A 27,299-nucleotide genomic window follows, 5' to 3' on the forward strand; every position below is an offset into this window, starting at 1 on the left:
ACTCTAAAGCATTTAGAAAGTGACAATGAACTTGAAGATGAGCCAGAAATCATTCTTCATTTTGCCCCAACTTAATTCATGTCCAGTTTACTCAGCAATTATGGGAACTACTTTCACGTGTAGTTCAGATGTTTTTCAAACTAATTTAGTGCACATTGAACTTGTTCATTCCAAGCACTAGCCAATTGTTTTTGAGATTGTTATAGTCCATGTGTGATTTTACCAGCTGCTGAGATAAAAATCCAAGTTTTTTCAGCTGTCGGAGGTGGTTACACTGACAACTACTAGCAGCTACACTAAGAAATGGCTATGCATTGGCTATGCATCAAGCTGGGAGTCAGCAACACCAGCTCTTATTTGTAGAATGAGTTTATCCCTCCTCAGAATGCAACTTTTCTGTAAAGCCTTACAGCCTTAAAGCCTTGGAGGTTGAAATGTTCCCCCACTGGCTGCCAACACAAATAAACAGACAAAGTAATATAGTTTTTATTGAAAAATAGCAAAACACATTCAAACTCACTAGGTGTGACCAAGTATCTGTGCATTAATTACTCTGTACTCTCTCTGCTTATGTCTGTGTTTTGGGTTCCAGACAACTCTAACCAAATAAAGCTCTGTGTCCCCATTCATTATAATGAGGAATCAAATAATCCCCTTTTGGCCAAAGTGGGTGAAATTTGCAAGCCTAGGAGACCCTACAAATTGGATTGAGCCTACCTAAATCCAGGGGATCTTTGTGGAGGAAGTTAAGTGGGTTTACTTTCCTTCATACTTATTTGATATTTTCATGGGTAGGAGGTTATTTCTGATCTTAAAATAATTAAGAGGTGTCTGAGTTTTGTGAATTTTTGCTTATACATTTTTAAAAAGAGCTTTGCAGCTTCACCCTGGCCTTTCTGGTGCTAAGCCTTACAGGCCACAGATAAACCTAAAGTGAGAGGCAGAGTTCTTGGTTCTGTTGTTTGTTTGTTTCCTTGTTCATTAAAGCAGTGCAACATAGGAATCTAAGAAAAGGAGGGGTACCCTACCTGGAATAAAGGTCTCTCTTAAAAATATAATCCTCCATTAGCATGTTTTATCCTCAGCTCTTTAGTACTCTGTTGGCAATGTTATGAATGCTTGTCTTGCCAAATGCAAGGTGGTTCTTTTAAACTGAGATTCAGAGGCAATACAAAACACAAGTGAGTGAGAAGATTTAAGATTTTATTCTAAACAGCAAGCAATTTCTACATTACTAAGCAAGCACTTCAGTCTGCCACTTGGAAGCCCTCAAAAAGTGGCAAAGCGTCTCCCAGGTAGCCTTAGGTTTGCATGGCCATGTGATCGATCAGTCAGAGCACAAACTTCTCAGACTCTGCCCAACACCATCTGATTTACAACACTGCTTTGGCTTTCTGAATAGCTGAGAGCGAACTGCAAGGGACTTAAGTTCCATGTTGAAGTTTCTGTGGTGCTGAAAATGGAACTTCATGAGGAGAATTATGGCAACTGAGAAAGAGACTTGGGACACGTATGGCAGCAGGGGCTCTAGAGCCAAGTGTTGTTAGCCAAATTTCAGTTTATTTAAGAACATGTTTCACTTGCGCTGTGCATCAGATCCAGCTCAATTGCTGGATGCTGACAGGAGGAGAAGAAGCAGGCAGAGGGAGAGGACAGTTAACAGCAGATAGCAGAGAGGAGGGGGAGAGCAGCTGTAATCTGAGCTCTGACCAAAGGGACAGATAGATGTGTGAGAACTACGATAGTGGGCAAGACGTGGGAATGCAGGAAATACGCTCTGCCAAATCTCTTAGGATTTCAAAAGTAGGAGAGATGCACGAAAGATACGGGAAGAGGAGGTGGGGGCTTCCGTGTTGGGGAAGGGGCAGGAGCTGAGTCCGGGCAACTCCATCTTCTGGGGAGGGCGGTGAGTAGAGAAGCTCCGTCTTAGTTTGTTGCTTTAGCAATAAATCTGAAATAATTAACAGCCAGATTCGTCTCACGTTTGTGGGAGAGACCAAGCCATAACAGGTTGCCCGGACTCACTTTTTCTCTCATGCCGGAGGCCAACAGAGAACGTGATGGAAAGGCAAGTGCGGAACGTGGGGAATGCAGCTGGGGGAGCAGAGGGAGGGGCAGGAGAGCCCACGGACCCATAATAGAATTGAGAAGCTACACATGGCAACTCAAATCACAGCTCGATACGCTAGCAGGAGCTCTAGATGAACAAAGGAGGAACACACAGGCTGAAAGGGACCTCAGGGCCGGCAAGGGGCCTGGGGTTCATCCTGCAAAATTCAGTGGGGACAGAGAAGGTTATGCTGCCTTTAAAATGGAATCCCATTAAATTTTGGATGTGAGATCAGCCAAATTTAGCTCGGACAAACAGCGGATAGCTTATCTGATAAGCTGGCTGGAAGGACCAGCTAAGGACTGGGCCATCACTTTAATGGAGGGCCAGCACAGCACACTGGGAAAGCTGCGGGAATTCTGGGGACAGATGGATGCAATGTTCAAGAGCCCCATGGAGCATGCAGTGGATGAGAAACAACTGTTGAATCTGCGACTGGAGGGAGCGGGGGACTCTGCGGCCTCTTATTGGGCTGCTTTCAATGCCTTATTGCAAAGGGTTGTCTGGGGACAGAACACGGGACTGCTGGCACCCATGTATGGAGCAGGATTGAACCCATCGATCCTGGATGAGATGGCGAAGATGCAACCCATGCAGTTGCTGGACGAGTTAGAGCCTCCCTACAGCTGGGGTTACATCAGGAGCAACAGACGTTAGAAAAGAGGGGGGCTGGGGGGCCTGCGCTAGTAAGGAGCCACACTCCAAGTCTTTCTGCGCCAGGGATGGGCAACCCATCCAGCCAGGGGCAAGGAGTTGAACCAATGCCGATTGGCTCGGTAGAAAGAGGGAAGACTAGGATGGCATGGAAAGAAGGGAGTCAATGGCGTTGGGAAACACACAGTTGCTTTGTGCGCGGGAGGCAGGTGCATTTGGTGAAACTGTGTCCCAATAGGAAGGTGGGGGGGATCCCTGTCAGGGGCCAGTGTAGAAGAGAGGCCCAAACCCCAAGAGACACAGACGGGAAACGGCAACTACCTGCCTGCCCCACCTGCACTGAGAGGGAGTTGGAGGGTGGGGGTGGCGAAGAGCTCCAGCTCCCAAGGCTGCAGGAAGCTGGAGGACCAGCTGGGGGAAGGGAAGGCGAGTAGCTCTGCGTGAGGCTGTAGAAACCCTTGAAGGAACCTGTGCCTGGTGGCCCCCTGCATGATGTCCCCCTAAAGCTGAGGGTGTCAGATAAGACACAAGCTTTGCTGTCAGTCTAGGAACACTCTGAGGAGAGTTTGGTGTCCTTCTGGTCTGCCTGGCTTGCAAAGCCAGCTTGTCATGCGGGCTCTGTAGCTGCTCTGCACTCTGCAGAATGTTAGAATTTTCCAAAAAATAAACTATTTCTTCCTCATGTTCAGTCTTGTAATATGAAGCCATTGGATCAGGCCCTACCCTCTGGAGCAGAAGAAAACAAGCTTATTCCCTCTTCTGTGTGACAACCCTTGAGATATTTGAAGATGGCTATCGTATCTCCTCTCAATCTCCTCTTTTCCAGGATAAACATACCCAGCTCCTTCAAGTGCTCCTCATAAGGCTTGGTTTTCAGAGCTTTGGTCATCTTGGTCGCCCTCCTCTGTACTCATTCCAGCTTGTCAATATCCTTCTTCTGAAAGATATGAGTAGCTTCCAGTTTCAACATCACTGTCTGCATCATGTTTTCTCCTCACCCAAGCGAATGACTTGCACACCTTCCCAGCTGGGAGCAACTTTCAAGAGCAGATTTTAGAGGAGATGAGGGGGAGATGAGATGAAAAAGAGGACAGGGACTCCTGCCCCATTAACATTTGTGTAGAAGGGGGAATGTCAGCAAGTATTTCCCTCAGCAAATCTCCTGAGAGAAGTGGGCAAATTTATTATTTTCCGTTTCTCTCAGTTTCACATTTTTCCAATATTTAAGTTCAGCTCCTCACATCTCCCTATCTGTTGTGTATTTCCACTTTTAAAAAGTTTTCGTGAAAATTCATCATGAAAAAACAGCTTCGAATTTCTTTTGATCCCAAGCAGACTTCGCTTCAGACAAGGTCTTTTGTTAAGGTTTCTATTGTTACGGCAGGATCCATGACAGTGATTCCTCATGTCTGTTTATCTGAGAAAGGGAAGAAAACTGTAATAGTTAAACGATAGCTTTCCACACACTTTTATGGACATCGTTACAATCTGTGGTTTATGTGGGAAAATCAATTTACTTAGGGCCTGTCTCTACCAGTGGGTTGTTTGAGCAGCAGTTGGTAGTATTTCAATAAAGTGAAGAATTCTGCCTGTTGTCAATCTCTCAAAAATCTATATGTGCATGCATTCACACATAACCCTTAAAACATGTTTGTGTGAGAGTTTTACTTAGCATAGACACACTGAAATTAATAACTATGTCTAAAGTCCAGTAATTTCAATAGGTTTACTCTGAGTAGATGTTAGTTGAAGACAACCCATTATCAGCAACCTTATCTTGTCCTGAAAACTATATAAATATAATGAATAAATAAATGAAATACAGCAGAGGAAAAAAGAGCATAACATCCTTTTTAGAATTAAAGACATTCTAAGGACCTAACTGCATGATACATTAAGTGTGGGGTGTTATCAGTGGGGTTTTGTTTGTCTGTTTGTTTTTGTTTGAATTGATATGGGGAGGCGATTTTGCAGCAGGACTAAAGTGCATGGGGAAGGGAAGTTTCATCTTTGGTACCACAGTCATGGAAGGACACAGAAAGCCCCGAGAGGGCGACTTGGGAAAGTCGTAGAAACATAGCACTGTAGAGTTGGAAGGGACCCTGAGGATCATCTAGTCCAACCCCCTGCAATGCAGGAATATGCAGCTGGTCCATACAGGGATCGAACCTGCAACCTTGGTGTTATCAGCACCATGGTCTAACCAACTGAGCTATCCAGGCTCATCAGGCAGCACCTACCCAGAATCAAGAGAACCTCCAGCACCTTCTGCTCTGCCTCAAACCCTTGCCATGCAGTTTCTCTAATCAGAAGTGGCTCACAGATACCATTTTTAAATGCCAAAAAGTGCTGGGGCGCAGCTGTGTTCCTGCTGCTTTCTTGTATTTTTAATATCCATCAACTGGGGGGGGGGGGCTCTGCAGAGGGAAATATTGAATGAACCCTCGGAAGGGAGACCAGCCGCATTGGCTTCAGGGCAGTTTCTTAAAACTCTTAATGTAGCACCAGCTCTGCTCAATGGTGATGGCATGTTATTTAGGCCCTTTGCCACGGGGCAAAATGGCAGCCTTCTAGAACATCATTGTTAATAATATTATTGTTTATAATATGATATGATCAGTGCTTTTTTCTGGGGGGGGGGACGCAGGGGTACACATACCCCTAAACATTTTGTTGTTACCACCTCCGATGGCTGCTTCCTTTCCTTTCCCAGAAGGGAATCAGGAAGATGTTAGTGCACACAACCTCATGCCAATGTGGAAGCTGCTGTGAGCTGTGTAATATGAGGTAATGCATGTTCTTTGCACTGACCATTTACTGTATTGATTTACCCTGATTTGAACTATAAAATGGTGGTCTTGAATGGTCAAATGAGAGTACCCCTAAACATTTTTTAAGAAAAAAAGCACTGGATGTAATATGATATGGTAGTATAATATAATATCACAACAGCTATAATATAATTAATATAATAACAATAAAATGTTAAAATGTTAAAAAACAATACAAAGGTAAAAGGTAAACAACAACAACAATAATTCTGCCACCCCCACCAAGCAAGGACATCAGAATCTCCTTTAACGCAAAGAAGCTGAAAAAGAAATGGAAATCATTCTAGACCCAGGAGAAAAGTTCAACTCCTTTCCTGCTGCTGGACCAATATTTTGCAGCCAAGGTCAGTCCTCTTCTCGGAGGTTTTGCTTCGAGGTTTCTCACACTTTTCTTCATCCTGCTCTCTCTCTGCCTCCCTTTTATACCCTCTCTCCCGCCTGACCCTCACTACTAAAAGCAAAAAAGAAAACGAAGGTAGCCAGCGAGGATGAAATAAGATCCCAACAAATAGCCGAAGCCGCATTTCTGGCCAGAGTCCAAGCAGCCCGTTTGCCAGCGGGGATGCTGCCTTTTCGGGGAAGTCCCAAAGGATCACCTGTGGAAGCATCCCATGGAAGTAATCCTTCACCTCTGCTGTTGTTGCCTCTGTGCCAGTCTCAGCAGCACCTGAGTTGTCTGCACTTCCTACTACTGCAGTGTAGAATATTTGCAAAGTATCGTAGAAATTTCCATTTTTTTTAACCTTCCAATTAATAAGGTGCATTCATTTCAGCCGGTGTGCTCTGAGCATGAGAAATGTTGGATAAAATCCATAGGCTGGGGGAGCAGAGCAGTGCTGTGAGGAAAATTTGACTGATAAGGGCATGTGATGCCCATGGTTGCATAACCAGACCTGCATCTGCAGTACATCAGATGTGGTAGCGGTAGTAGTAGTAATGATGATGATTTGTTATTTATACCCCGCCCATCTGGGCAGCTTCCAATAAAATATTTAAAATACAATAAAACATCAAACATTAAAAACTTCCCTAAACAGGGTTGCATCCTGATATCTTCTAAAAGTCAGATAGTTGTTTATTTCCTTGACATCTGACCACTACCAAGAAGGCTCTCTGCCTGGTTCCCTGTAACCCCCCTTCTCACAGGGAGGGAACCACCAGACAGCCCTTGGAGCTGGACCTCAGTGTCCGGGCTGAACGATGGGGGTGGAAACTCTCCTTCAGATACTAGGCCAAAACCCTTTAGGGCTTTCAAGGTCAGCACCAAAACTTTGAATTGTGCTCGGAAACGTACCAGGAGCCAATGTAGGTCTTTGAGGACCAGTGTTATATTGTCTCAGTGACCACTCCCAGTCACCAGTCTAGCTGCCTCATTCTGGATTAGTTCTAGTTTCTGGGTCACCTTCAAAGGTAGCCCCAATAAGAGTGCATTGCAATAGTGCAAGTGGGAGATAACTAGAGCATGCACCACTCTGGCAAGACAGTCCACGGGCAGGCGGCCTGCGTACCAGGTGGAGCTGGGAGACAGTGTAAGAATGCAATGACAACAAGGTTCTGCCTCATATCTGAAGTGTGTCAGGTTCTTTCTTCCAACCCTGTCTCTGCATAGACCTCACTGGTTATTTGCAACAAAATAGATGGGGGGGTGTATGTGACAGTGAACGTATTGCATTAGCATGTGCTTCTGTTGTGCTTAAAGGGAGCCCTTGTGCCACTAACATGTCTACTGAGGGCCTCCTGCACATCCTTTGTCACGTGACTCATTTGCCTTGCAGAAAATTCTGAGAATGCAAAAGCATCATCATCATAAGCATGTTATATTGGTTCACATGTAGTGCTGCTGAGACCTGTCAGGTTTCACTGTCGAGGTCCATAGGCTGGGAATGTGCATAAACTCACAGATAGACTTGCTTTGTTGTAGCTGTGCACTGAAGATCAGCAGTGATGACCATGTATCACCAATTTTGATCTAGGAATGACATACTGCATTTTTCCATGTATAACACACCCCCATGTATAAGACGCCCCCTATTTGGGGGGACTACAAAGTAAGAAATTTGTACAGTGCACTATCCGTGTATAAGACGAACCCAATTTTTAAACATTATTTTAAGGTTAAAAAAAACCCCATGTCTTATACACGGAAAAGTATGGTACATACTTCTGATGGGAGACCCCGAATAGCGACTGAAAACCCCTATGCAGTTTTAAATCACCAAGGACCATTGAGATTATCTCCGACAAAAGCCTAATTAACTGGTGCAGGCATGTATTTGTTACTAAATGCTCTGCTGGTGACGTCACACAGAACTGTTTATCCCTGTAAGTTCTGATTCTCCTCACAGATTTGCAACTTTTTATCCTGCATAACCTTGAAAAGGAAAGTAGCTTTGGGTTTTTATTACGTTGGAGCAGAAATTAGATCCTGTTTACAAGTTTTCCTCTCCCCCTTCCCCCTCCCTGGCCCAACACACAGCTCTGCTCAAACAGGTGATTTCTGAGAAAACGAAAGTTAACGGGGTCGCTGTAGGTCCTTCTCCTCCTTGCAAATCCTTTCTTGGACTGTGCTGGGTCCTGACTGGTTGTCTGAACTCTTACCGCAGTACAGTGTGTCACAAGGTTTCAGATTAAAATAGCCTCTGCTGACACTCAGAGCGTGCGGCAAGAAATTCCCCCTGCAGACACTTCTCAGTTGGCTTTGCAGATGCAGATGCTACCTGCCTGTCCGGTCTGCAAATAGATGGAGTCGGAGGGTGGGGGTGGTGAAGAGCTCCAGCTCCCAAGGTTGCAGGAAGCTGGAGGACAAGCTGGGGGCCATGGAAAGCCTTGAAGGGAGCGTTGCCCGGTGCCCCCTGTATTATGTCCCCTAAGGCTGAGGGTGTCAGATAAGACACAGGCTTTGCTGTCAGTCTAGGATCACTCTGAGGAGAGTTTGGTGTCCTTCCTGCCTGCCTGGTTTGCAAAGCCAGCTTCTCATGCAGGCTCTATAGACACTCTGCTCTCTGCAGAATCTTAGAACTTTTCCAAAAAATAAACTATTTCTTCCTCATATTCAGTCTTGTAATTTGAAGCCATTGGTTCAGGCCCTACCCTCCGGAGCAGAAGAAAACAACCTTATTCCCTCTTCTGTGTGACAACTGTTGAGATATTTGAAGATGGCTAGCGTATCTCCTCTCAATCTTCTCTTTTACAGGATAAACATACCCAGCTCCTTCAACCATTCCTCATAAGGCTTGGTTTCCAGAGCTTTGGTCATCTTGGTCGCCCTCCTCTGTACTCATTCCAGCTTGTCAATATCCTTCTTCTGAAGGATATGAGGAGCTTCCAGTTTCAACATCACTGTCTGCATCATGTTTTCTCCTCACCCAGGCAAATGACTTGTACACTTTCCCAGTTGGGAGCAACTTTCCAGAGCAGATTTTAGAGGAGATGAGGGGGAGATGTGTTGAAAAAGAGGACAGGGACTCCTGCCCCATTAATATTTGTGTAGAAGGGGGAATGTCAGCAAGTATTTCCCTCAGCAAATCTCCTGAGAGAAGTGGGCAAATTTATTATTTTCCGTTTCTCTCAGTTTCTAATTTTTCCAATATTTAAGTTCAGCTCCTCACATCTCCCTATCTGTTGGCTATTTCCACTTTTAAAAAGTTTTCGTGAAAATTCATCATGAAAAAACAGCTTCGAATTTCTTTTGATCCCAAGGTCTTTTGTTAAGGTTTCTATTGTTATGGCAGGATCCATGACAGTGATTCCTCGTGGCTCAGTTTATCTGAGAAAGAGAAGAAAACTGTAATAGTTAAACGATAGCTTTCCACACACTTTTATGGACATCTTTACAATCCGTGGTTTATGTGGGAAAATCAGTTTACTTAGGGCCTGTCTCTACCAGTGGGTTGTTTGAGCAGCAGTTGGTAGTTTTTAATAAAGTGAAGAATTCTGCCTGTTGTCAATCTCTCAAAAATCTATATGTGCATGCATTCACACATAACCCTTAAAACATGTTTGTGTGAGAGTTTTATTTAGCATAGACTCACTGAAATTAATAACTATGTCTAAGGTCCATTAATTTTAATAGGTTTACTCTGAATAGATGTTAGTTGAAGACAACCCATTATCAGCAACCTTATCTTGTCCTGAAAACTATATAAATATAATGAATAAATAAAAGAAATACTGCAAAGGAAAAAAGAGCATAACATCCTTTTTATAATTAAAGACATTCTGAGGACCTAACTGCACGATATATTAAGTGTGGGGTGTTATCAGTGGGATTTTGTTTGTTTGTTTGAATTGATATGGGGAGGCGATTTTGCAGCAGGACTAAGGTGCATGGAGAAGGGAAGTTTCATCTTTGGTACCACAGTCATGGAAGGACCCAGAAAGCCCCGGGAGGGCGACTCGGGAAAGTCGTAGAAACATAGCACTGTAGAGTTGTAAGGAACCCTGAGGATCATCTAGTCCAACCCCCTGCGATGCAGGAATATGCAGCTGGTCCATACAGGGACCTGCAACCTTGGCGTTATCAGCACCACGGTCTAACCAACTGCTCAATGGTGATGGCATGTTATTTAGTCCCTTTGCCACAGGGGAAAATGGCAGCCTTCTAGAACATCATTGTTAATAATCTTAATCTTCTTTGCTTTATTTAGCGCGACGACCGGGAGGGAGCAGGAATAAAAGCGAGCGAGAGAGAAAGAGTTGGACGGAGGAAAGGCTAAGAGATCAGGAAGCAAAGCCTCCAAAGAGGGAACTGAGCTTTACTGCAAAAAATTCGGACTGGCAGCAGGTAAGGAGGTGAGCAGTTCTCATGGGGCTCTGATGACTTTCGTGTTTTTTGTTTTTTCTGAGCGTGTCTGCGTTAAAGGAGACTCTGAGCTCATTGCTAGGCGGGGGCAGCAGAATCATTTATTTTTACTCTTGATGATGTTGGAGAAGGCAGCCCTTCTTCCCCGCTGCAAAGGGAATAAATAACATGCCATCACCAGGGAGCAAGCAGAGCTGGTGCTACTCTAAGAGTTGTAAGTAACTGCTCTGAAGTCAACGCGGGTCTCCCTTTCCAGCGGTGACGCGTGTTCATTCGACATCCACCTCTGCAGCTGCTACGAGGCTGCCCTCCTCCAGCTCCTCTCACCTCCTGCCTCTTTCACTTTTGGGGGTTTGGCAGAGTGGAGGGGGGAGTTCTTTGGAAACAGACAGAGCCTTAGCTAGGTGATCTGGAGCCCCTGGCAGAACCGTCCAGATTGCGCCCCCTAGCCACGGAAAAAGTAGCTCTTCTTTCCGTATCTCCTCCATCCCCCCTTCCTCCCATTCAATTCCTCACGCACAGAAAATCCAGTATTTTATATTTAATTTATTATGTCTTAATAAAAGGTTTCAGCAAAGAAAATGACATTTTTATGTGAGTTGGCAGGTGTGTTTTTTAATGTAATTCAGTTGTAAAACAATACACAGATAGGCCTAAATGGAACGTACAAACCATATCATACTGATTTTTCCCACAATAACTTTCTGGTCTCAGAGCCGGAGGTGTTAGAGATTCTATACACTCTCTCACACACACATGCACACAAAGCCCACAGCCCCCCTCCCCCCCCCACGAGCGATCCCAGATCTCTCCACTGGTGCACACAACCCTCCCTTCCAGGCTGCTCTTCGCCCGCATACCCAACACACACCTGGAGCAGGGAGGGAGGGAGAGAGGGGGAGGGAGACCTCATTCATTAACCCCTCCCCTCGTGTCCTCCCTTCCGGCCAACTTTCCAATCTGGACCCTGATCTGCACTCCGCCGCCCCCGCACTTGTTTCTTTCGAAGGTTTTTTACCCCCTCACTTTCCTCTCCCAGCAACACCAACAAGAAATCTCAGCAGCCCCCCAGGTAATTTCCAGTCAGGAGCGTGAGGAAAAGTCTCTCACCTCTAAAAAACTTCAGAGGGGGGGAGAGAGAAGGGGAAAGAAAATAAAGGTTTGCTGAGGGGTCAGGAGGAGAGGAATTTGTGTCTGGTCCTTCCACAGCTTGGGGAGAAGGAGGGGGGAGACTGTCCCCAATCTGAGAAGAGAAACCATTTCCTTGGAAAGCTGATACAGTGGTACTTTGGTTTGCAACCGCTTTGGATTACAACTGATTTGGGTTACAACCATGTCAAACCGGAAGTGCGTGTCCCTTTTTTTGAATTAAAACCATTTTTTTTTGGGGGGGGGAGACCCCATTGGTGAAGGCGCACCTTGGGTTAAAACCTGTTTTGGTTTACAACCAGACCTCTGGAACGGATTATGTTTTTAAACCAAGGTACCACTGTAATGTACAGCTTGGGGGAGGGGGAAGTGGGTGGAGAATTTAGACACATAAGGTGTATCTGGTTATTAATTACTTAAATCAGTGGTTTTCAACCAGTGTGGCGTGGCACCCTGGGGTGCCTTGAATGGTGGTCAGGGGTGCCGTGGGCAACAACGGCCTCAGTCCCTCTTTCATTCCCTCTCTCCTCTGACGCCCGCTGATGCCCTCTGGTGTCTCTGCCTCCCAAAGGCTTCAAGAGCTGTTTGTTGCAGCAGCCCTGGCTACAAGATCCCCAGGCGAAAGGTGCCTCTGGGGCTGGCCAGGGGGTGCTGGTTTCCCGGAGCTGAAATGGGGCCTCAGGGTAAGCAGGCAAGTGGGTGAGGGAGCCCAGCCAGCCAGACCACCAGCCCTTGCTGTTGGGAATGGAGAGACAAGTCCCAGGCCCCTGTGGGGCAGTGTGAGGAGGCACCTCTCTTGAGGGCAGGGAGGGCAACTCAGAGACTAGGGGCTGCATCAGCAGCTGCCCAGAGGACTCCCAAGGAGGGGGGAGAGGAGGCTGAGGGAAGACTTAACAAGGAGGGGGGTTGTTTGTAAAAGGGTGAGAGGCTGCCAGCTCTGCAGGCAAGGGGTGACATAACTGGGCTCCTGAGCCCCACTGGGGTGCCGCAGAAAGAAGGTACTTGGTCGAAGGAGCCGTGGACTAAAAAAGGTTGAAAACCTCTGACTTCAATGACAAGCAGGGGCAGAAGTTAAATATTTACATACAGTGTTTAAAGGAAGGGTGCACTCTTAAAAAATACTTAAATAAAACTGCCCCAACCCCTTCTTCTTTTTGACCAGACCCCCCTCTTCTGCACCTTCAGACTGATAACTCTCCCGTTGTGGGGAAGAAGGAGCCTTAGAGAGCAGGGGAAGGTGGGGACCTTCATGGCAGGAGCTTGTCCTACACTCAAGTAGGACCCTGGCAGAGACACGTGCCTGACTGGCATGTTCTCTCCCCCCTGGTCAATCTTTCGGAAGCGTCAAAAGCTTTCTTCAGCCCAAACATCACAGTGACCGATGCCAACAGACATCGGCACACTTAGGAATCCGTTAGAGTCTTCGCAGCTTGCGTAACAGACCTCAGCAACTCAGCATTTTGGCTAATTTGCTTTATTTACATATAAACACACATGGAGCACTGCAACATGGCTCCCTCTCTCTCTAGCATCAGACAGCAAAGAGAAAGAACAAAAGACAGTAGTCGCACTTCACGGAACACAGTAACACAAGCATCCTTTCTCTGTCACTTCCCACTCTGTGGAGTCAAAACATACACCGTCATGTGATAGACAACAATCCCATGACTGCAATCATGGAGCAGGAATTCTAACACTTCAGTCCTTGCAACAGCTTCATTGGGGCAAGAGGTACTGGGAAGAGTTGCTGTGTTCACTTGGCCTGTGCTGTTTGGTTTTCTTTGAGCAAAGAGTTAACGTCATTGACAACAGGTGTTTTATTGTTCGCCAACTCCAGCTCCTGATGTCCCATGACCCAGTGGTGTAGCGTAGGTTGTCAGCACCCGGGGCAAGGCAAGTAATTTGCACCCCCTAAGTCGTGGATTTTAGCACTCGAGTCTCCTCCGTGCCCCCCCAGATGTTGCGCCCTGTGCAGCCGGGCCCCCCTGCACCCCCCACGCTACCCCACTGCCATGACCTTTGGGCACTTTATCCTTGCACTCACTTCTGAATTATGGAATGTGATGGGATTCATACCTTTTACCTATAAAGCTTTGTTGCTTGGCAAATGATATTAATATTGCCGACACTGGAAATTTTACAGAGGGCATGCCATTAATGAATGCTTCTAATTAGGCCGGTCGCTTAACATTTTCCTGCTTCCTTTCTCTTCAGTGCACCGAGATCCACAGTGGTGGAAGACTTCGAGGTAGCCATTTCTCAGGGCCAATTGGCAGGCGCTGTGTCGCAGGTGCTGACAAAACCACTGCACTTTTTCAACAGCACTCCGCTCAACATTACCGTAGTAGGAGAGCCCGGCTCCGGGAAGTCCTCCTTCATAAATGCCATGCTGGGTCTTCATGCCAATGACCCGCGTGCCGCTGTGACTGGCATACAGATGACGACAGTCCAAGTCAAGGATTACCCACACCCGACACTTCCGCAAGTGATCCTTTGGGACCACCCCGGAAGGGGAACACCAACCTTTGGAGAGGACAAGTTTGAGAAGAAGGTTCATTTAAAGCACTTTGATTTCTTTGTCATCGTCGGCTCCCAGCGCTTCCGCTCCATCCATTCTGACCTGGTCCGTGAGATCCAAGATATGGGCAAGAGCTTCTACTTTGTGCGCACCAAAGCAGACCTGGACCTGTCGGCCGCCAAGAGGCAACGGCCATCTGACTACAATGAGGAGAAGGTCCTCTTGTACATCCAGGAGGACTGCAAAGAGTGCTTGGTAAGAGAAGGAGTGAGGGACCCACAAGTCTTCATCGTCTCCAACTGGGAAGCCGACTGCTTTGACTTCCCCCTCCTGCAGGAAACGCTGAAGAACGATTTCCTGCGTCTGAAGAGGCAAGCCTTTCTGCTCCGCTTCCCTAGCATCTGCCTGCCTATCTTAGAGAAAAAGAAAACCACTGTGAAGGAGAAGATTTGGACCAAAAGGCTTTGTTTGCTGGTCGTTCTTGGAAGCCCAGTTCCCTTCCTTCTCCCCATATTTCTGTTTAGTACGTTCCGCTCCTGGTGCTTCCTGGACTTTGGCCTGGACAATCCATCCCTTGCAGCTCTGGCCCAGCGTGTTGGAAAGACAAGCACAGCCCTTAAAGCAGCAATGCAGTCCCTGGGAATGTTCTCTGCCATTTTATGGGTGCTGCCCGACTTGGTGGGACTCTCAGTGATGGCTTATGAATATCACCGCTGGGAGCATTTCCCCATCTTTGGCTGCCTTCTGTCCGGAGGGATTTCACTTCTTCGCACCTACTTCATGCTGCAGAAATGCATATCGGGTGCTGCTGATGACACCCAGAGGGTTCTGTCCAAAGCTCTTGAGGCAGAGGGGGAAAAGTCCATTTAGCAGCAAGCAGATGTGCCATGATGACTAAGTGCTTGGTATATAGTATCTGGTGAATTATACATGTTTCCATTTTTAAAACAACCACCACCAAAAGACATTAAAATAATAATAATCAGATGATCAGGTTTTTTATTTTAAAAATTCCATAAATCTTAGGCTTCTCATTTTTTATAAAAAATCCTAAGTGAAATAATCTGAATGCCAGCATAATACCCTTTCAGTTACTTTTTAAAATTAGTATCTCTATCCAATGTATAAGAATTAAGACCAATACTGAAAGGAGACTTTGGGACAAATGAACTTTTTCCTATTCATACTTCTTTCAGTCCACTAAGGAATTGCTCTGTATATGATGTCAGACTAGAAAAAACTAGTGACCTATGTGAACCTGCTTGCAAGGATGGTCTCAAGTTATAATTTATGGAGGCTGCAGCATTCACTTTCTCTCCTTCTCTCTCTCTCTCTCTCTCTCTCTCTCTCTCTCTCTCTCTCTCTCTATATATATATATATATATATATGCTGCATTTGCATTTTTTCTTTAGGAACAGGAGTTAGCTCTGTATCACAAGTCCCATGCAACATCTATTTCACAATGTTCTTTCCCTCATACACACTCAAACTGAAGGAGGGCATTCAGCTAGACAGGAGCCTCCACATTTGTTAAATAGAAAGTTGAGGTAATTTTAGTCTGTTTTAGTATTTTAACTCTTGCATATCTTAAAACATAACTGTAATTGTTTCTTGGTTTTATTGTTTTTTCTCTTTGCAAACTGCTTTGAGGTTTTATTAGAATCAAGTGCTGTATAAGTTTTCATGAAATAAACTAATTGGTTAAATTAATCTCCTGGCCACACTTATTAATCAGCTTTCAGTTTTCCATGAAAGTCTCATAAATGAGAAATATTGTGAATTATCTAGACCCCCCCCCCACTCCTTCTTTGGCAATCACTCTGGGCTGAGTAAGGTTGTCTTCCATAAACATGGTTTTAACAGTGAGTCCGTGGAGGACCGTGGAGGCCACTTCTGGATCCTCACGGCCTTCTGCAGTGGGGACATTGGTTTTGGGCGGGAGTTAATCACGGTGTGGATTTGCCAAGTGTGCTTTCCTCTTAGCATGTTTCTCCCTTGTGTCCTGAGTTCGAGCGTCTTCAAAGCCCATGACACCTTCGGTAAAGGCTGTTCTCCAACTGGAGCGCTCGCAGGCCAGTGTTTCCCAGTAGTCAGTGTTTATACTACATTTTTTTTAGATTTGCCTTGAGACAACATGTCATCGACACAATAATAATGCATGGGGGGGGGGTTGTTTATAGTAGGCCATTCAGATACCATTCCACTCTATTAATAGTTCTGCAACACTTCCCCAATGTCACTCGGTTATTATTGCCATCTGGAAGGTCACTCTTGCTCTGTAGTGTGACAAAAGTGGGGAACACACACACCCAGGAACATTTGTGCTACGAAAAAGTTGCAGAAGAAGAAGAAGAAGAAGAGTTTGGATTTGATATCCCTCTTTATCACTACCCGAAGGAGTCTCAAAGCGGCTAACATTCTCCTTTCCCTTCCTCCCCCACAACAAACACTGTGAGGTGAGTGGGGCTGAGAGATTTCAGAGATGTGTGACTGGCTCAAGGTCACCCAGCAGCTGCATGTGGAGGAGCAGAGACGAAACCCAGTTCCCCAGATTACGAGTCTATCGCTCTTAACCACTACACCACACTGGCTTTAGCAGGAAACTATGGACCCATGCCTATTGCAAACGAAGCAGTATGACCATCCCAAAACATTTGCAGATGCAAAGGGTATTGAAAGTGGGATCACATATAATCACCCCAGTATGAGCTCAGATACGAATGCTCAATAAAAAGGACACCTGGAAGATCCCTATAGCCTTCCTCAAACTGATGCCTTCCAGATGTTTTGGACTTCATTGGCCATGCTGACTAGCTGGCCACTCTGGGCAGCTACCAACAAATATAAAGACATAATAAAACATTAAACATTAAACATTTAAATAACTTCCCCATACAAGATTGCCTTCAGGCAGCTCAGGGGCCAGATAACTCCATACCCTCCAACATTTCTCCAGTGAAAATAAGGACATCCTAAGGAAAAGCGGAACATTCTGGGATCAAATCAGAAACCAGGGCAGCTTCTCTAAATCAGGGACATCCCTGGAAAATACGGATACTTGGAGGGTCTGCCTTTGCTGTTTTTGCTTCAACAAACCAACATGGCTACCCCTTTGGAAACAGCCTGCCTAAGTCCCCTAAGGCCATTTCCCTCACGTGAGGAGAGGACAGGGCTCCATTGCCCGTGTTCTGAAGTCATTCAGTGGCTGATCCAGTTGCTTTCTGCCTATGGAATGGAGGGAGGGGCAGCGGCCATCTTGTCCTTCACCTCCGGCAACAAAACGTCTTGGGTTGATTTTCCTCAGAGAATAGATGTCGGGGATTGTGAATGTGGTGGAGACAGGGGGCCAGGAGGCTGACCCAGGAAAGGGAGCCACTGGTTTATGGGAGCCAGACCAGGGGGAGGAAGAAGAAGAGTTAGGGCAGGATGCGGTGGAGGAAGAAGAAACTGTTCAGGGAAGGGATGGGCCAGTTGACTCCCCACCTTCTCCTGCTCCGCCATCGCCTAGTACCAGGAGGGGCTTGAAGATGAATGAGCAGCAGCGGCTTCCGTGCAGAAGTTGCCCAGTGGGAGCTGCTTTGGGAAGGCTGAGATGAAATGCTACTATACTGTGGGGTTAGGACAGAACTAAACCGCCCCTCCCACAATTTACCACTCTATTTGTGGTTGACAATGGGGAGTTTCAACCATTTGTTTCATTGTGGGGGGTCAAAATGATGCAATCTGTTTGAGTGAGGGAATGGCATTTCATGTGGCATTCACTCCCTAACTCTTCAGCCCTAGCCTTCACACAAATTCATTTCGGTCTGGATAGATCAGACCCATAGATCAATGTTAGCACTACCCCCAGCATGAGGAAATTTGAAGGACTGGCTGCTTGAGCACAGGCCTCCAACAAAGCCACCCAACCTCTATTTTATCTTCAGGAAGGCTTGTTCCATGTTCTGTCACCAGGTGTTGCCATTTTCTTGGTCTAGCCCAACAGAGCCAGCTCTACTATTAGCCAGCGTGAAGCAGCTGCCTCAGGTAGCAGATGCTGAGTGTGTGTGTATTGGGGGAAGCTCAGTGGTGGCGGCTATCCCTAACCGTTCCTCTTGAGGATCCCTGCTAGCCAGTCTCATCTTTTAAGATGCCATGAGACTATTTGCATATCCTCCAACATTTCTCCGGTGAAAACAGGCACGTCCTATTCCATAATGATAATTTTACTATTTTTAGCCCCACACATTTTACTGGGTTGCCCAAGCCATTCTGGGCAGCTAGCAACAAATATAAAAACATAATAAAATATTACACAGCAGGCACGTCCAACACGTAGATCGTGATCTACCGGTAGATCACTGGACGTCTGTGGTAGATCACTAGTAGATCACTAGCTCCCCTCTAATAAGCTCAACAGCATTGACCTCAACCCCCCCAAAACGGGCCTTCCTTCTTCCTAAAAGAAGCTCAGCATCTTTAACCTGAACCTACCCCCCAAAAAAGGGGGTAGATCAATGCCGGTTTTTAACTCTGTGAGTAGATCGCAGTGAAGGATTCCCTTCAGATGGCTCAGGGGTCAGATAACTCCATACCCTCCAACATTTCTCCAATGAAAATAGGGACATCCTAAGGAAAAGCGGAACATTCCGGGATCAAATCAGAAACCAGGGCAGCTTCTCTAAATCAGGGACGTCCCTGGAAAATACGGTTACTTGGAGGGTCAGACTTTGCTGTTTTTGCTTCAACAGACTGACATGGCTACCCCTTTGGAAACAGCCTGCCTAAGTCCCCTAAGGCCATTTCCCTCATGTGAGGAGAGGACAGGGCTCCATTGCCAGCGTTCTGAAGTCATTCAGTGGCTGATCCAGTTGGTTTCTGCCCATGGAATGGAGGGAGGGGCAGCGGCCATCTTGTCCTTCACCTCCAGCAACAAAACGTCTTGGGTTGACCCTGCCTCAGATAATAGATGTTGGGGACTGTGAATGTGGTGGAGACAGGGGGCCAGGAGGCTGACCCAGGGAAGGGAGCCTCTCGTTTATGGGGCTGGGAGCCAGACCAGAAGCAGGAGGAGGAGGAGGAAGAAGAAGAGTTAGGGCAGGATGAGGTGGAGGAAGAAGAAACTGTTCAGCCAAGGGATGGGCCAGTTGATTCCTCACCTTCCCCTGCTCCACCATCTCCTAGTACTGTGGCCTTATGAGGCTTTGCCCTCGGGTGGGAAAAATATTGCGCCTGGGAAAGGGAAGTGGGAGTCAACAGACACTCAAGGAATAGTTTCAGAGAAAAGGCTTATATTTCTACCATCCATGAACTGGTAGAAGGATCAAGTGTGATAAATCACAAAAAGCATGCACGAAGTTCACAGTCATGTGCACAAGCATATATACCCCTTTCCAGTTCCCTCCTCCTTTCTCCTCCCTCAGGAGTCCTCTGAGCATGAACAGAAAGCTGTCTTGGGACTATTGGACTCTTCCCAGGAAAGGGGTTTCAGAGTGTTCAGATATGTTTCAATCTCTTGTTCTGGCATGGTTCCCGGACAGAAAGTAAGTTGCATTTTTGAAGTAAAAGGGGGAGAGGAGCCTGCCTATCTTAGAGAAAAAGAAAACCACTGTGAAGGAGAAGATTTGGACCAAAGGGCTTGTTTTGCTGGTCGCTCTTGGAAGCCCAGTTCCCTTCCTTCTCCCCATATTTCTGTTTAGGAAGTTCCGCTCCTGGTGCTTCCTGGACTTTGGCCTGGACAATCGATCCCTTGCAGCTCTGGCCCAGCATGTTGGAAAGACAAGCACAGCCCTTAAAGCAGCAATGCAGTCCCTGGGAATGTTCTCTGCCATTTTATGGGTGCTGCCCGACTTGGTGGGACTCTCAGTGATGGCTTATGAATATCACCACTGGGAGCATTTCCCCATCTTTGGCTGCCTTCTGTCCATTGGGATTTCACTTCTTCGCACCTACTTCATGCTGCAGAAATGCATATCGGGTGCTGCTGATGACACCCAGAGGGTTCTGTCCAAAGCTCTTGAGGCAGAGGGGAAAAAGTCCATCTAGCAGCAAACAGATGCACGATGATGACTAAGTGCTTGATATATAGTATCTGGTGAATTATACATGTTTCCATTTTTAAAACAACCACCACCAAAAGACATTAAAATAACAATAATCAGATGATCAGGTTTTCCTCTTAGCACCATGCAACATCTATTTCAGAATTTTCTTTCCCTCATACACACTCAAACTGAAGGAGTGCATATAGCTAGACAGGAGCCTCTACATTTGTTAAATAGGAAGTTGAGGTAATTTTAGTCTGTTCTAGTATTTTAACTCTTGCGTATCTTAAAGCACGACTGTAATTGTTTCCTGGCTTTATTGTTTTATGTCTTTGCAAACCGCTTTGAGGTTTTATTAGAATCAAGTGCTGTATAAGTTTTCATGAAATAAACTAATTGGTTAAATTAATCTCCTGGCCACCCTTACTAATCAGCTTTCAGTTTTCCATGAAAGTCTCATAAATGAGAAATATTGTGAATTATCTAGACACACAGCCCTCCTTCTTTGGCGGCCACTCGTAGCTGAGTACGGTTGTCTTCCATAAACATGGTTTTAACACCAAGTCCGTAAGTGACTGTGGAGGCCAGTTCTGGATCCACACGTCCTTCCACAGTGGGGACATTGGTTTGTGGGCGGGTGTTGATCACGGTGTGGATTTGCCAAGCATGCCTTCCTCTTCAAAGCCCATGGCATCATTGGTAAAGGCTATTCTCCAACTGGAGCACTCGCAGACCAGTGTTTCCCAGTTGTAAGTGTTTATACTACATTTTTTTTAGATTAGCCTTGAGACAACATGTCATCGACAATAATAATAATGCATGGGGGGGGGTTTATAGTGGGCCATCCAGATACCATTCCGCTCTATTAAGAGTTCTGCAACACTTCCCCAATGTCACTCGGTTATTATTGCCATCTGGAAGGTCACTCTTGCTCTGTAGTGTAACAAAAGTGGGAAACACACACACACCCATGAACATTTGTGCTATGAAAAAATTGCATGGCTTTAGCAGAAAACTATGGACCCATGCCTATTGCAAACTAAGCAGTATGACCATCCCAAAACATTTGCAGATGCAAAGGGTATTGAAAGTGGGATCACGTATAATCACCCCAGTATGAGCTCAGATATGAATGCTCAATAAAAAGGACATCTGGAAGTTCCCTACAGCCTTCCTCAAACTGATGCCTTCCAGATGTTTTGGACTTCATTGGCCATGCTAGCTAGAGCTGATGGGAGTTGTAGTCCAAAACCTCTGAAGCATTACTTGCTTTGGGAAGGCTGAGGGGAAATACTACTATACCGTGGGATCAGGACAGAACTAAACCGCCCCTCCCACAATTTACCACTCTATTTGTGGTTGACAATGGGGAGTTTCAACCATTTGTTTCATTGTGGGGGGTCAAAATGATGCAATCTGTTTGAGTGAGGGAATGGCATTTCATGTGGCATTCACTCCCTAACTCTTCAGCCCTAGCCTTCACACAAATTCATTTCGGTCTGGATAGATCAGGCCCATAGATCAATGTTAGCGCTACCCCCAGCATGAGGAAATTTGAAGGACTGGCTGCTTGAGCAGGGGGCTCCACAAAGCCACCCAACCTCTATTTTATCTTCAGGATGGCTTGTTCCATGTTCTGTCACTGAGTGTTGCCATTTTCTTGGTCTAGTCCAACAGAGCTAGCTCTACTATTAGCCAGCGTGAAGCAGCTGCCTCAGGTAGCAGATGCTGAGAGTGTGTGTATTGGGGGAAGCTCAGTGGTGGCGGCTATCCCTAACCGTTCCTCTTGAGGATCCCTGCTAGCCAGTCTCGTCTTTTAAGATGCCATGAGACCCTTTGCATATCCTCCAGCATTTCTCCGGTGAAAACAGGCACGTCCTATTCCATAATGATAATTTTACTATTTTTAGCCCTACACATTTTACTGGGTTGCCCAAGCCACTCTGGGCAGCTAGCAACAAATATAAAAACATAATAAAACATTACACAGCAGGCACGTCCAACATGTAGATCGTGATCTACCGGTAGATCACTGGCCGTCTGTGGTAGATCACTAGTAGATCACTAGCTCCCCTCAAATAAGCTCAACAACTTTGACCTCAACCCCCAAAAAACAGGCCTTCCTTCTTCCTAAAAGAAGCTCAGCATCTTTAACCTGAACCCACCCCCCCAAAAAAAGGGGTAGATCAATGCCAGTTTTTAGCTCTGTGAGTAGATCGCAGTGTCTTGTGAGTTAGCCACCCCTGCTCTACAGGATTCCCTTCAGATGACTCAGGGGTCAGATAACTCCATACCCTCCAACATTTCTCCAATGAAAATAGGGACATCCTAAGGAAAACTGGAACATTCCGGGATCAAATCAGAAACCAGGGTGGCTTCTCTAAATCAGGGACGTCCCTGGAAAATACGGTTACTTGGAGGGTCTGCCTTTGCTGTTTTTGCTTCAACAAACCGACATGGCTACCCCTTTGGAAACAGCCTGCCTAAGTCCCCTAAGGCCATTTCCCTCATGTGAGGAGAGGACAGGGCTCCATTGCCAGCGTTCTGAAGTCATTCAGTGGCTGATCCAGTTGGTTTCTGCCCATGGAATGGAGGGAGGGGCAGCGGCCATCTTGTCCTTCACCTCCAGCAACAAAACGTCTTGGGTTGACCCTGCCTCAGATAATAGATGTTGGGGACTGTGAATGTGGCGGAGACAGGGGGCCAGGAGGCTGACCCAGGGAAGGGAGCCTCTCGTTTATGGGGCTGGGAGCCAGACCAGAAGCAGGAGGAGGAAGAAGAAGAGTTAGGGCAGGATGAGGTGGAGGAAGAAGAAACTGTTCAGCCAAGGGATGGGCCAGTTGACTCCTCACCTTCCCCTGCTCCACCATCTCCTAGTACTGTAGCCTTATGAGGCTTTGCCCTCGGGTGGGAAAAATATTGCGCCTGGGAAAGGGAAGTGGGAGTCAACAGACACTCAAGGAATAGTTTCAGAGAAAAGGCTTTTATTTCTACCATCCATGAACTGGTAGAAGGAGCAAGTGTGATAAGTCACAAAAAGCATGCACGAAGTTCACAGTCATGTGCACAAGCATATATACCCCTTTCCAGTTCCCTCCTCCTTTCTCCTCCCTCAGGAGTCCTCTGAGCATGAACAGAAAGCTGTCTTGGGACTATTGGGACTCTTGGCACCCTTCCCAGGAAAGGGGTTTCAGAGTGTTCAGATATGTTTCAATCTCTTGTTCTGGCATGGTTCCCGGACAGAAAGTAAGTTGCAATGTGGTTCTTTAGCAAGGCCAGAAGGCATCAGAAAGGCCTGAGAAACAATGGACTGTGTTCCCTACCTTTGTTGCAATCTTTTTAGTTACAGCAAGAGGAATGTTTCTGATGCTTAGCTAATGCCTTTTAGCTGCTGAGAAAAATGATTTTGAAAAGCTCTGAGAAGCTTTGAGCCTGCTTTGGTGGGGGGTGACTTCGGGCCTAGGTGAGGTCACCTGTTCTCACCTTCCTTCAGTACCAGGAGGGGCTTGAAGAGGAATGAGCAGCAGCGGCTTCCGTGCAGAAGAAGTCGCCCTGTGGGAGCTGCTGCCAGTGTTTCTCTGTACAATAAAGTGTCAACCACCAGCCATGCATCTTCCTGAGCTGCTGCAGTAGGCCATGACCCTTATGTTCCAGTGTGCTTTAACCAAAAAAGCAAAATCACACATGCAAAACCCAAGCTCACAAAATCCCTCCTAGCCTAAATTGTCTTTAGGCTCTACTATCCTCAGACTGAACGAAGAAGCGAGACTCATGTTTTAAGGAATGCCATAACAAAAAGTTCAAAGTGGTTGCAAGTCCTTAACTTTATTAATCTCGAACTTTTAACTATGTTTTAAAACAATTTCTAGCCCCTGTGGTGCAGGCGACTCTCCCCGACCACCTAACCCAGAATGTCTCCCTTTGAGAGATGACCCTCAAACCAAGGGAGAAAAGAGGGGCTGCTGCATTAGTGTCAGGAAAGCATTTTTGAAGTAAAAGGAGGAGAGGCGAGTGGGCAGTGTGACAGTTTTGCTTTGTTCAGGGGGGAAATGCATGCTCGAATTCAACGATTTCTCAATTTCTAACTGTTAACTTCTGCTGTCCAGCCTCCTTTTCTGCATTCTCAGCGCTTCCCCAGTCAGCTCAACAGCCCAGAAGGGATTTGCAGGCCAAGGAGAGTTTGAAACTTTCCCTCCCCATCCCATGATTCTGATGATAATCCTTCTCCCCACAATACTGCTATTAAGAGGAAGGTGAGGGCAGGTATGGTCTCTGCATCCTTCTATAAGGGTGCAGCCACAATAGCACAGAAAAAAGAAACATTAAACATGTTTACTTTCATACTGAGTTGAAGATATGTAATTGAATAAAGTTTGGCTTCAGCTGGTAGATCCCAAAGGGTTACATCTGGATATTGGGGGTACAGGTACCCCGTTGGTTCCCTAGTACCTTTTATCACATCAACCGCAGCTGCACCACCATCATCATCTGCCATATTTCGCAGGGCATTGACCAGGGAGGATTTGCCGACACCTGAGTCCCCTACGATGGCGATATCAAGGGTACGTTTGCCAGATGGCTGATTCATTTGAGCTAATGTGTCTTGTTTGCTGCTCTTACAAGCCATGGCTGCTCTTCTCTGAGATTTATCACACCTAAATAAGAACAGAAATATTGCAGCAATTAATACCTTCTGCATCTAACTCCTCTTTTAAAACAGCTGGATGGGTTGCCAGTTCAGTTCAAGGCCCAGTTCAAACTCACATTAGTTTTTAACTCCATTGAGCATTCAAAGGAAACCATGTTCTGGTTAAGCACTGGGACCCCAGGAATCCCTTACCAAACAGAAATTGGGGTGCAGGCAACATTATAGTTATTACAATGTCTTAAGTAAACAGCTTTAACAAATGCTGTTGAAATTCCTGTACAGCTTCATCTGCCTCTCAGTTTTCCTGCCTAAATCCCCTGAAATGGCTGCAATGCTTTGATGAGAAGCTTTCAAACTGCATAAATTGGACTTCCTGTCCTGGTGAGGGTTTCCCCTGGAGAGAGAAACTCTGATATACAGAGGTGCCTTGGTTCCCGAACAGCTTAATTGTTGAACAAATCAGCTCCTGAACTCTGCAAACCCGGAAGTAAGTGTTCCGGCTTGCGAACGTTTTTCAGAAGTTGAACGTCCGACATGGCTTCTGCTTGAGTGTAGGAGGCTCCTGCAGCCTCTCGGATGCAACGCCTTGGTTTTTGAATGGTTTCGGGAATCGAACACACACCTGGAATGGATTAAGTTCAAGAACCAAGGTTCCACTCACTGTATATTTGATTGTTGTCCTTTCAAGCAACCGTTCCCTCCTTAATACATAGCAGGAATGGTTGAAATATGGGAAAGTGAGCAAAGAAAGAAACAGTCAGAATTAATTAGGTGGGGCTCCTTTTAGAGCTGAAAGGCAGCATAGAAATATTATTCCTTGATGGCTTCCTTGTCGACTGTTACATTGATAGGCTGCATAAAGTGGAAGGGCTTTAAAGCTGTGGGGGTTTAGGGCGTCTTAGAGGAAATAGTTTCTTTTCCAGAAAAGTTCTAACATTCTGCAGGGTGCAGAGCGATGTTAGAGCAAGAAGCTGGCTTTGCAGACCGGGCAGGCAGGCAGGACACCAAACTCCCCACAGAGTGTTCCTAGATGGACAGCAAAGCCTTTGTCTCATCCGCCATCCTCAACCTGAGAAGGAGATGATGCAAGGGATCATGGCGCTGCTGCACTCCAGGGTTTCTACAGCCATACGCAGAGAGGCTCGCCTTCCATTCCCCCAGCTTGTCCTCCAGCTTCCTGCAGCCTGGGGAGCTGTTGCTCTTCCCCACCCCCTGCAGACCGGGCAGGCAGGAAGCAGCTGGATCTGCAAAGCCAGCTGAGAAGCGGCTGCAGCAGGATCTTTTCCTATCCAGCCCACAGTGCCAGTAGTGGCAATTTTAGACACAGTGTATTGCGATAAGAGTTCAGAAACTGTTTGTGCTAATAAAACTCCCAGTGGCAGAATCCGCCTTTTCCTATCCAGCCCACAATGCCAGTAGTGGCAATTTTAATCTGAGTGTATTGTACACAGTGTGTACACAGTGTATTGCGATAAGAGTTCAGAAACTGTTTGCGCTAATAAAACTCCCAGTGGCAGAATTCACCTATCACCATGGGACTTTTGGGCTCTGAGATATGATAGCCATCTTCAGATATCTCAAGGGCTGCCATATGGAGTGTGGTGCAAGCTTGCTTTGTCCTGCTTCAGATGGTCAGACCTGGACAAACAGCTTCAAGCTACAAGGAAAGAGATTCTGACTAAACACGAGGAAGAACTTTCTGAGAGCGAGAGCTCTTTGACAGTGGAACGGACTCCCTCTGGAGTATTAGTATTAATACAGTGGTACCTCAGGTTACATACGCTTCAGGTTACAGACGCTTCATGTTACAGACTCCTAACCCAGAAATATTACCTTGGATTAAGAACTTTGCTTCAGGATGAGAACAGAAATTGTGCAGCGGCGGTGCAGTGGCAGCAGGAAGCCCCATTAGCTGAAGTGGTGCTTCAGGTTAAGAACAGTTTCAGGTTAAGAACAGACCTCCAGAACGAATTAAGTTCTTAACCCGAGGTACCACTGTAATATAATTTTAAAAATGGGTGTGGAAGATGAATGCAGAAGAGGTCAATTCTAGATGAACAGGAATGGAAGCGATGAAAGAAATCTGTTGAGTCAGTGGTGCTTTTATTTATAAATTATGTAATTTGTTTAAAGTCTTTGTATCATATCATCATATTCCTCCTGAGTTTTGATGAAGTGTGAGCCTTACAGTGCTAGCTTTTGCTCTCTGTCATGACCCAGCACAGTCCAAGAAATGATTTACAAGAAGGAGGACCTACAGCGACTCCATTTAGCTTTTGTTTTCTCAGAAAGCAGAACTATGTGCTGGGCAGGGGAGGGGGAGAGGAAAACTTGTAAACAGCATGTCATTTCTGCTACAATATAATAAAAACCCAAAGCTACTTTCCCCTTTCAAGGTTATTCAGGATAAAAAGTTGCAAATAATCAGCAGCAGAGCATTTAGAAAGAAATATGTGCCTGTACCAGCTTATTAGGCTTTTGTCAGAGATAAGCTCAAAGTACCTTGGTGATTTTAAACTGCATGGGGGTTTTCAGTCTCTGTTTGGGGTCTCCCATCTGAAGTA

The 27,299-nt window shown here is 46.1% G+C and overlaps 1 protein-coding gene and 1 pseudogene across 2 annotated transcripts in view; both read left to right on the plus strand.

Annotated features, from left to right (window-relative positions):
- The window catches only part of LOC307221562 (interferon-inducible GTPase 5 pseudogene), a 95,665-nt pseudogene that overhangs the window by 61,490 nt on the left and 6,876 nt on the right, over window positions 1-27,299 (plus strand). The window lies entirely within an intron of this gene.
- LOC307223372 (interferon-inducible GTPase 5-like) lies at window positions 2,480-15,673 on the plus strand (the record flags this gene model as incomplete). The annotated part of the gene is given in 4 exon segments (XM_079989340.1): window positions 2,480-2,762; window positions 10,242-10,386; window positions 13,760-14,921; window positions 14,923-15,673. Coding segments are annotated over 4 exon segments (1,629 nt in total). The 3' UTR covers window positions 14,962-15,673.

This window comes from Podarcis cretensis (assembly GCF_951804945.1).
Source record: "Podarcis cretensis genome assembly, chromosome: 8".
Lineage (NCBI taxonomy): Eukaryota > Metazoa > Chordata > Lepidosauria > Squamata > Lacertidae > Podarcis > Podarcis cretensis.